General features: G+C 34.2%; 2 protein-coding genes and 1 long non-coding RNA gene across 3 annotated transcripts in view; all 3 read right to left on the bottom strand.

Moving 5' to 3' along the window:
• The window catches only part of LOC109587713 (uncharacterized), a 5,086-nt gene extending 1,593 nt beyond the window's left edge, over positions 1 to 3,493 (bottom strand). The window contains exons 1-9 of the mRNA XM_020003937.1: positions 3,282 to 3,493; positions 2,681 to 3,226; positions 2,380 to 2,564; positions 2,056 to 2,250; positions 1,599 to 1,764; positions 966 to 1,181; positions 611 to 697; positions 239 to 298; positions 94 to 189 (exon numbers count right to left, since the gene is read on the bottom strand). Coding sequence (XP_019859496.1) covers positions 94 to 189; positions 239 to 298; positions 611 to 697; positions 966 to 1,181; positions 1,599 to 1,764; positions 2,056 to 2,250; positions 2,380 to 2,564; positions 2,681 to 3,226; positions 3,282 to 3,375 — 1,645 coding nt within the window. The 5' untranslated portion in view covers positions 3,376 to 3,493. The remainder of the gene's footprint in view (positions 1 to 93; positions 190 to 238; positions 299 to 610; positions 698 to 965; positions 1,182 to 1,598; positions 1,765 to 2,055; positions 2,251 to 2,379; positions 2,565 to 2,680; positions 3,227 to 3,281) is intronic.
• A 122-nt stretch (positions 3,494 to 3,615) lies between these two features.
• LOC109587715 (uncharacterized) lies at positions 3,616 to 5,569 on the bottom strand. The gene is made up of 7 exons (XM_020003938.1): positions 5,116 to 5,569; positions 4,977 to 5,063; positions 4,794 to 4,915; positions 4,588 to 4,740; positions 4,342 to 4,534; positions 4,225 to 4,287; positions 3,616 to 4,149 (listed from the first exon to the last, which is right to left on the bottom strand). Exons 3-7 carry the CDS (start codon positions 4,884 to 4,886, stop codon positions 3,785 to 3,787), a joined length of 867 nt encoding a protein of 288 aa, XP_019859497.1. The 5' UTR covers positions 4,887 to 4,915; positions 4,977 to 5,063; positions 5,116 to 5,569; the 3' UTR covers positions 3,616 to 3,784.
• Positions 5,570 to 10,009: 4,440 nt separating this feature from the next.
• Positions 10,010 to 10,394, bottom strand: LOC109587714 (uncharacterized). The gene is made up of 2 exons (XR_002187753.1): positions 10,327 to 10,394; positions 10,010 to 10,176 (listed from the first exon to the last, which is right to left on the bottom strand). It is a non-coding gene; the product is annotated as an uncharacterized LOC109587714 (long non-coding RNA).

Here is a 10,394-nt window from a genome sequence, read left to right as displayed (position 1 = left end):
TTGGCAGTATACAATTCATTATCAGCAACTTTAGTTTTAAGATCTAAATATTCTCTCATTATATAGTATATACATTGATGATAATACTCTAACTTAGATATTGTTCCTCTAATTGTTTCTTCTCTTCTTCTATTTCAGTTATATATACTTCATTATAAGCAACTGTAGCTCTAAGTTTCTCATTATCTTCTAATTTAATAGACTCATATCTAATATTATCTACTGATGATACACTAACCATCAGTTATTATTTGTTTCTCCTCCACTGATTCATCAGTTTTAAGCTTCTTAGCATTATCTGCAGAAAATTAAATTTTATTCTTAACAGAAAAATATTTATTGACGTTAAAATCAATGTACTGTTTACTGTTTAGCTTTTAATGAAATTTTAGTAAATATTTTTGGCATTTGATTGCCATTCACTAAAACAAGGCCTGCAATTTTGAACCATTGTGTGTATGCACAATGGCACATCGCCATAATTTTGCTGAATAAACTAAAACACATCAATCACCAAAATGAGCTAATTCAACCCTCAAAATCACTAGCTATATATGTGTATATGGGCATTACATATATGGGTAAATTGGTTATTTATAATTCATATTACCTGAGTGTGGTGAGTCCTCTTGGTCTCTCTTTTGTTTAGTAAGAAGAGTCTTAGTTTCTAGTAGTTGTGTTTCAAGCATCCACTTCTCTTCATTTGAAATAGTAGAATAAAAAATAAAAATTAATTAATGAAAGTGAATTAATACGTAATGTGGCAATGATGGTAATGATGTTATTAAAATTGTTCCTAATAAATGAGCAATACTCAATAATAAAGGACACTGTATAAGTAATTGACAGACAAAATCATACAATAAATATAATTTTATAAAACAAAGCAATTTTTACACAACAACAAAATTTTATATAAATGCAGTAATTGTAGTATAATGGTACATGTATAATTGTATATATACCTGATTCCAGTGCTAGTAGTGCTTCCTGAAGTGATTGGTTGTTAGTTCTAGCCACTTGTAGATCATGACGTAAAGACTCATTGATAACTTGAAGCTCCTTCACTTTATTTGTCATGTATGATTCTTTTCTTCTTTCTTTTAGTATTAGCTCATACAATAAAGGAATATTAAATGAATCTAAAACTGGACCCACTGACCATTGACCATCATTAAAAACTGAGGGAGAAAAAAGGATGAGGAGTAAAAATAAGTGAATGATTGAGCAAGGGAGGGAAAAGGACAGAAAAAAGCAATAACATAATTATTTAAAATATATTTGAAGTATATTAATGACTTCTAGTACCGTATACTGGGATATTTTCGCGTCGCTAAATTTTCGCGAATTTTGCATTTGTAAGATTTCACGAAATAATATTTTCGCGAATAGCCTGTAAACTCCACCACGTGGCAATGGAAATTTAGAATTTCACAATTTTTATTTTCGCGACGGAGCAAAAAACGCGAAATTCGCAAAAATTTGGCTACTCGAAAATTTCCCAGTATACGGTATTGATTACCATCATCAATTATTTATTTTTTTGCATCACTTTATCTCTGGACTTTGAATGATAGTGAATAATATGATAATATTACCTAGTTCTATTAGCATTGTAATAAGAGGATCAGGAACACGTCTATTAATCCAGTCCATACTCTCTACATCACCTCCCACTATTATCAGGAACACATGATTAGGATCAAGAACAAAAGATGATACAGTGTGATAGTATCTACCAGTAACAGAATCAGGTAGAGGAATCTGTAGAAAATAAGAAAATACCATACACAATGTACAGTTTACAGTTATAATAACATAGTACAGGTCAAGTTATACAGCTATACAGACAAGGCTGAGGTGGTATTACATGATGCATATAGAGGATTGGACATTTAATGGCAAAAACCATTATTAGCTACACCAAGAAGAATTTTTAAAATGGAAGTAAAATAGCAAGTACAATGATTGTCTGATGACTAGTAAGCTAGTAACATTCACATCACAAATCTTTAGTCAATTCCCATTCACTGTATATTGACTATTGTGTATTACCTTCATCCAATTGTACCGGTTTGTGTCTAATAACAAACAATCATTCACTAGTTGATTCCTATGATCCATTCCGCCAATCACTACTAGTGTAGGTGAGGTAGACACACCATTGATAATAGCACTAGCATGAGCACACCTCTCCTTAGGCCATACTCCATCAACAGGTATTGCTCCTGGCTTCAGTATCTCCCAGTTCTATAACATTATTCATATAATATTAAATGAACTGTTCATGTAGCCAAGAGTATGTACTCTTGATGTAGCTTGATTAAACTTAATTTTGTTATACTATTGTGATTGTAAATTACTTTTCGTATAACTTACTATAATTATACTATCATTACAATGTGATAATTGAAACAAGTAGATACTGTTAGTAGGTATGCTGATACCACCATGAGACACTCCTCCTCCATACATAATTCCTTTATTATGACTGATTCTTTCAATTATAAAACCATCAGTTGGTGGACAACACTGTCCACTGACAGATGGAACAATCCATTGTCCTAAAAATTATTATTTTGTGTATTGATGTAATTTATTTTAGATGTAATAATAATATACCGGTAAATATAAAGTAATGTGCAATTTAAAAATATTTATTTCCTCAAAACTGACTCACCACTGGACAGGTTGTACATATTCTGTTCATTAATTCTAACACGTTCATCCATGTCAGGTATCTTCTTGTATTTAAACTGAGAATGATAGTGTGTAGTAGTTGATATAGGAGCTATTCCACCGATAACCAGTAATTGTTGAGGTTCACCTTCGCTTCCCATCGCTATCATACCACCATAGGCTCTCTTATTTACAAAATTGTCATCAGTTGGTTGTAATTTATTCCATTGAAGAGTTAAAGTGTCTAAACAGTTCAAACTGTTATGGAAGCAACTGTCATGGCCACAATAGCCACCAAAATAATAAATATTATTATTAAAGGCAGCACAGGAGACTCCTCTGATTCCCAATGGAGGAGTACCACTAGTAGGTTGAGAGGACCAAACACCAGATAATAAGTTAAACGCATCAATAGCAGAAGTACACTGTCTTTTTGTAGAAGAATCATGGGACTCATCTAAGCCTTCCTTATCCCCTCCCCAGCAGTACAGGACCTCTCCTACTACAGCAGTTGTGTGTCGAGCTCTCCATTTAAATTTGTACTGATCTGTAGAATAATAACAAAGCATAAAAAAGAGAGGCTTCAATTTCAAAGGACTGACTTGTTTGAACTACATTTCTGTCCATTTTTACGAGCGCTAGAGCTACGGTAACAAATAGATCTACATATATCATATGATCCAGCCCACTGCTCATGCAGCACAGTTCAACAATGGTAGCTATTATTCATTTACACCACTCTATAACCTCCTGGCCAGCTCCTTGTAACTGATTTCTTAATTTATTTCATGTTGATGTCATTTTCACACCACTGAGCTGCAGATTTGCAAATTGAGCCACGCCCTGAAGCTAGGTGGGGCTGACATAATTATCATGTCATCATGCACGACGATCTGATTGGTCCAATCAATGACTGGTCCCACCCAAAACTTTATATTCATTAAAAACAATGACTCATTAGAATCATTAAATAATAGTTTACAGTCAATATTAATTAATAGCTTCGTGGTTATAATCAATATTTTTAAAAATTTTGTTACAAAATAGCAGCATCACACACACATTATAGTACATGCATTGCTACTTGTGGGGAGTGGAATTTCTACTAAATATCAAGAATAAAATCAGTGCCTAGTTTAGTTTTAATAGCTCCAATCCACTTCTTACGTAAAAATTTGGCAGCATTAGCATAACCACCTCGAACAGCAATGAATGAGTTCAAAAACTTTGTACAGTGATCTTGAATTTCAGACATTTCATCCAAAAAGTTGAAACTAGCCTTGAACTCTCCGATAAATTTTTCCATGCTACGAGTCTCTCTGACTTCATCACTAATAAGCTCAGTGGCAAACAATTGATTACCAAGATCTGAGAGAGATGTTTTAAGATCATTAAGGACAGCAAAGTGAGATACAAGAACATCATTAATGATTTTCTTCACTCTCTCAACATCAACAGTATCTGGTGCACCTAATAGAGGTCAAAGGTCAATATAACCCAATACACATAAACCATGCATAAACACAGACACACACTGTTACTTACTAGCTCCTCCAGTGGATGATGCAGTGGCTTCAGTAATTGTATTTGAGGAGAAGGTAGTAGGATCTGATTAATATTAAATAATTAAATAAATAATTTCAAATCATTTGTTTCTATTACCTATTGAAGGAGGAGGAGGATTTCTTTGTAGTGATCTGTGGATATATAATGAAACAGGATCAGCCACACCTTCCAGTGGTATGGAGTAATGTAGTGTAGGGACAGCATCAGGTGAAGCAAAAACGGATATCAAGCAAGATGGAGGAAGAGGATAATTAGCTTCACCAAACCCATTAACATCACAACGATGTAACTATTAAGAGATAGAATAATTTACAGTATTTGCCATAATAGTGTTACACTTACCCTGCATGGTTTCATGTGAGGGTCAATAGTCCAACCAGTAATATCCTTCTCTTGTGGAGTATCAAACTTCAGCTCAATACATCCATCATTATCTTCAAAACGAAAATAAACGTATTGTCCTCTCTCAGCTCCAGGAAAATCACTTTTAATAAACTGTAAGTTCACAAAACATCAATCAATAACTGATATACAAGGGACACACTTGCCTCAATGAGAGCATTCAAGTCTCTGGCTGCAGCAAACACTACTAAATCTTCTACACCTTTCTCTTGATAGTAGATCAAACCAGCATACGTCATAGCCTCCTTTATACCAGTGGAATGTACTTCTATAAAAATAAATATAATTATAATATTATTAGTGATAGGAGAGTGTGTACATGTACTTACTGTTAATATGATCAGTGTTTGGTGTAGTAATAGTATCAGCAAAAGACACTGTATTGGTTGGGAGGTTAGTCTCTTTAGTAGTAGACTCTATTCAGTAGTGGAATACATTACATTATCATCAATAGACTCACTAACTAACCTTTACATGCTCCACTAGCCTCTGATGGAGTACTGCTGATATCAACATCATCACTATCACTACCCTCTCCTTCCTCTTTGTCCCCCTCCTCCTCCTCATTCTCCTCTTGTTGTGGTTGCTGTTCCTCAGCTCCTTCCTCTGTGTCTCCATCAGTTGATTCTTCCCCCAGTATACAAACCAAACAGAACTTGTTACGTTGAATGGATCCATACCAACCATCAGAGTTAAACTCTCCTCCTTCGACTATTGAGAATTGGTAAGGAAGACTGGGTGTGCTCACGGGAGCTATAGCAAACTTTAAGTATTGTGCAAGATCTGGTCGTCCTGTTAAATTAACGCAGTGCTGTATTTCTAACTTGAGTCGTTTGAGGAGAGACTTTGAGAGTGATACTGCATACACATCACTCACTAGGACAGTATTAGGAGGAAACTGGAAATGTCCTCCTACAAGAGCAACCACTGCTGCTTCTACTGTCTCAGAGAACAATAGGCTTCCTTCTTGTACTCCAATCCTTAGACCATATTCCTCCCAATTCATCAGTTGAGGTTTGTCTCCTTGAATTAAGAACAGCTTCTTCTCTGCTACCTGGACATCACTCAGACATTCCAAATTATCTATCAATTGTATACAATATACACTCAGTCAGTATAATACTCTTACCCATTGAAGGGATCATGTAATCAAATTGCACTTCTTTGGTACTAGTCTCTTTGGTTTGATTCCATTGCTCCTTCTCCTTCATTAGTTTGGCAGTATACCTCTCTTTATCAGTAACTTGAGCTTTAAGTTCTAAATATTGTCTCATAATACATATGCACGCATGACAATACCTTTAGTAATTTGTTTTTCCACGAGGTATTGTTTCTCTACTTTACTTTTTTCTTCCTCTACTTGTTTCTTCTCTTCCTTTAATTCAGTAACTTCATTTTTAAGTTCTAAATATTCTCTCATAATATACACAAGACAATACTCTAACCTTCAGTGATCTGTTTCTCCATGAGGTATTTTTTCTTAAATTGTTCCTTCTCTTCCTCTAATTCAGTAACTTGACTTTCAAGTTCTAAATATTCTTTCATATAATGTACATGTGTACACTTGTCCTAACCTTTAGTGATCTGTTGGTATTGTTCCTCTACTTGTTTCTTCAACTCATCTGCAACTACATGTTTCTCATAACCATCTACATGTACATGTATATCTCTTATTTAATATTATAAACTGATGATACATGTACACTGACCATCAGTCATTATTTGTTTCTCCTCCACTGATTCATCAGTTTTAAACTTCTTAGCATTATCTGTAGAAATTAAATCTTTACTTTTAACAGAAAAACTATTTATTGACGTTAAAATCAATGTACTATTTAGCTCATAATAAAATTTTAGCAAATATGTTTGGAATTTTAATAGCCATTTACCAAAACAAAACCTAACATTATGTGTAATTGTGTATGCACAATGGCATATGGCCATAATTTTTTAATTAAAGCACACCAATCACCAAAATGAGTAATTTACCCCTCAAATTACCAGCTACAAATTTACATGCATATGGCATTACTTTCTATATACTTATTACCTGAGTGTGGTGAGTCCTCTTGGTTTCTCTTTCGTTTAGTAAGAAGCGCCTTAGTTTTTAGTAGCTGTGTTTCCAGCATATTCTTCTCTTCATTTGAAATAGTAGAATAAAAATAAAAATTAATTAATGAAAGTAAATTAATACATAATGTATGACATGGCACAAATGGCGTAAAAATCGGCACTAACAAAAACTCAATCAAGCTGGTGATGATGTTATTCAAATTGTGCCTAATACATGTAAATGAGCAATATACTCAATATAATAAGGTTACTGTATAAGTGATTGATAGACAAAATCATACAATAATTATAATTTCATGACACAAAGCAATTATTACACAACAACAAAATCTTGTATAAATGCAGTAATTGTAGTATAACGGTACATGTACATGTATACGTGATTCCAGTGCTAGTAGTGCTTCCTGAAGTGATTGGTTGTTAATTCTAGCCACTTGTAGATCATAAAGTAAAGACTCATTGATGACTTGAAGCTCCTTCACTTTATCTGTCATGTATTCATTCCTTCCAATCAATTCCTTTCTTCTTCCTTTTAATATTAGTTCATACAATAAAGGAATACTATATGAATGTAATACTAGACCCACTGACCATTGACCATCGCTAAAACCTGAGGGAGAGAGAGAAGAAAAAGGAGGTGTGAAATAAGTTAGTGATTGTGTCATTGAGAGTGAGGGAGATAAAAGACTAAAAGAATGACAAATTATACTTTTGAATTTAGGAAAATGTATTGTTCTAATTATAATTTTCAACAGTGATATTATTAATCTACAACAATTAATTTATTGCACCACATTCTCCTATAAATTTTGTGGGTATAAATTAGCACAAGCATGCAAAATTTTTCAGTCTGACATGAACAAATAATAATATTACCTAGTTCCACTACCATTGTGATATTTTGATCAGTGACAGGTACATCAAACAATTTCATTACTCCTCCTCCTACATCTTTCTGTTTAGCCTCTGTACAACCCCCCACTATTATCAGGAACACATGATTAGGATCAACAACAAAAGATGATACAGTATGATCATATCTTCCAGTAACAGAATCAGGTACAGAAAACTGTAGAGAATAAGAAATAGAGTATACAGTGTACAGTCACGTTGGTATCAGTTATAGGATAGTTTAATGTAGGTGGCTATAGGGTTAGCATTTAGGGGCACTGCTCAACAAAATTTTTAAAATTAGGAAGCAAAATAATAATCTTTAGCCACACCCTAAGTAACATAAATATTTTAGTCAATTCACATTCATTATGCTGGTGTAACCACTATAATGTATTAATATTAACCCAGGGGCATAGCCAGGGGGGAAATGCCCCAAAATCAAAATTTAAAATTAAAATAATAAGCTGCTTTTGGAAGAAAAAGCTGTTCTATAACTTACATATGAAAGGAAAAGGCTAAATCAGTCTTCTTATGATGCTATTACCTTATACTGGGAAATTTTTCAAGTACCCAAATTTTTGCGGATTTTTGCAGATTTCGTGTTTTCTTGCTCCGTCGTGAAAATAAAATCGTGAAATTCTGAATTTCCATTGCCACGTGGTGGAGTTTACAAGCTATTCACAAAAATAATATTTCATAAAATCTTACAAATGCAAAATTTGCAAAAAAAATTAGTGACGTGAAAATATCCCAGTATATGATATAAAGTCCGCTATGTTGAAAATAAGGTGTGGTAACACCCCAAAAGGGCATAGCTTCACAAAATTTGCACACTGCACAGCTTACCCCCTCATTTTAAAAATCCTGCCTATGCCCCTGATACCTTTATCCAATTGTACTGGTTTGTGTCTAATAATAAACAATCATTCATTGATCGATTCCTAGTATTCATTCCACCAATCACTACTACTGCAGGTGAGGTAGAGACACCATTGATAATAGTACTGGCATGAGACTCTCTTCCTTTAGGCCATAGTCCATCATTAGGTATTGATCCTTGGTTAAGATACTCCCAGTTCTAAAAAGACGTATATCATTCATAAAAATGTATTATTCTCATCTGTTAATGGCTGTAATATACTGATAGTGTATCACTTACTATTGTATTATGTGATAATTGAAACAAGTAGATACTGTTAGTAGAAATATTGCCATCATTATCAGTCACTATTCCTCCATACATAATTCCTTTATTATGACTGATCCTTTCAACTATAAATTGACTAGTTGGTGGAAAACACTGTCCACTGACAGATGGAACAATCCATTGACCTAAGAATAATTATCAGTAACTACATACATAGTTTATAAGTACACTAAATCACCCGGTCCATATCTATGACTATACTACCGTATAGCAGAAAATTTTCGTGACCCAAAATTTTTGTGGATTTCATATTTCTTTAAATCCACGAAAATAAAATCCACAAAAATTGATTCAATATGGTTCAAGATGGATGAGAAGTAGAAAACCACAAAAATTAAAGCCACAAAATTGATTTTTGAATGGATCTGCGAAATTTTTGGGCCACAAAAATTTTTCACTATACGTTATAATTGCATGAATGAGTCACTTACCAGTAGACAGGTTGTAGATATTCTGTTCATTAGTTCTAACATGACCATCAACGCCAGGTATCTCAATGTATTCAAACTGATGATACTGTGTATTAGTTGATTTAGGAGCCAGTCCACCAATAACCAGTAACTGTTGAGGTTCATCTTCACTTCCCATTGCTATCATACCACCAAAGGCTCTCTTAGTCACAGAATTGTCACCAGTTGGCTGTAATTCTTTCCAGTGGAGAATTAAAGTGTTTAAAAAGTTCAAGCTGTTATGGTAGCAACTGCCATGGCCACAATAGCCACCAAAATAATAAATATTATTATTAATGGTGGTACAGGAGACTCCATTGATTCCCAGTGGAGGAGTACCACTAGTAGGTTGAGAGGACCAAACACCAGATAATAAGTTAAACGCATCAATAGCAGAAGTATACTGTTTCTTTTTAGGAGAATCGTGTGACTTATCTAGTCCTTCCCGGACCCGGCCTCCCCAGCAGTACAGGACCTCTCCTACTACTGCAGTTGTGTGTTGAGCTCTCCATCCCAGTTGATACTGACCTGTAGAATACCAATAATTAACATTAACAAGAGAGAGGAGAGAGCTACTTCAGCCTACCTGATACATCTAAATTTCTGTCCATCTTTAACCTAATAACCTCGCCTTATACTCCTCTCAGTCCTCTGGCCTACACGTGTCCACCCCAACCCATGCCCAACCATAGATATTATAATTATTATACTTAGTCTTACTCTTGATTACATACATAGTTGCTTGACGTTGACTTATTATTGAGTCGTATATTCACATAAAACTACATAAACAGAAAATCTAACTAGCAAGTGTTGGGATAGTCTTTGTCTTTTATCAAGACACCTCTGACCACTCTCTCTTTCCTTCTGCTTCATTGGCTCCTTCTTCTTCCTCTGCCTATAACTCTACAACAATACAATCACGTATAATAATTGATCACTTTAATATTATTATATACGATAATACTGACAATGAAGTCTATTCTATTCTAATACAAGCTCAAACTTTTCCTGAAGGAATTCCTTTAGTAACAAATCATGATATCATGTACTTACTGAGAACACTCTTAGCCATTCCATGACCTCCTGGTCAGTTTCTTGGAGCTGCTTCCTAATCTCCTGAC

The sequence above is a fragment of the Amphimedon queenslandica genome, unplaced genomic scaffold, assembly GCF_000090795.2.
Source record: "Amphimedon queenslandica unplaced genomic scaffold, v1.1 AMPQUscaffold_12470, whole genome shotgun sequence".
Lineage (NCBI taxonomy): Eukaryota > Metazoa > Porifera > Demospongiae > Haplosclerida > Niphatidae > Amphimedon > Amphimedon queenslandica.
The sequence above is the reverse complement of the archived record's forward strand: the minus strand, read 5'-3'. Positions and strand labels throughout refer to the sequence as shown.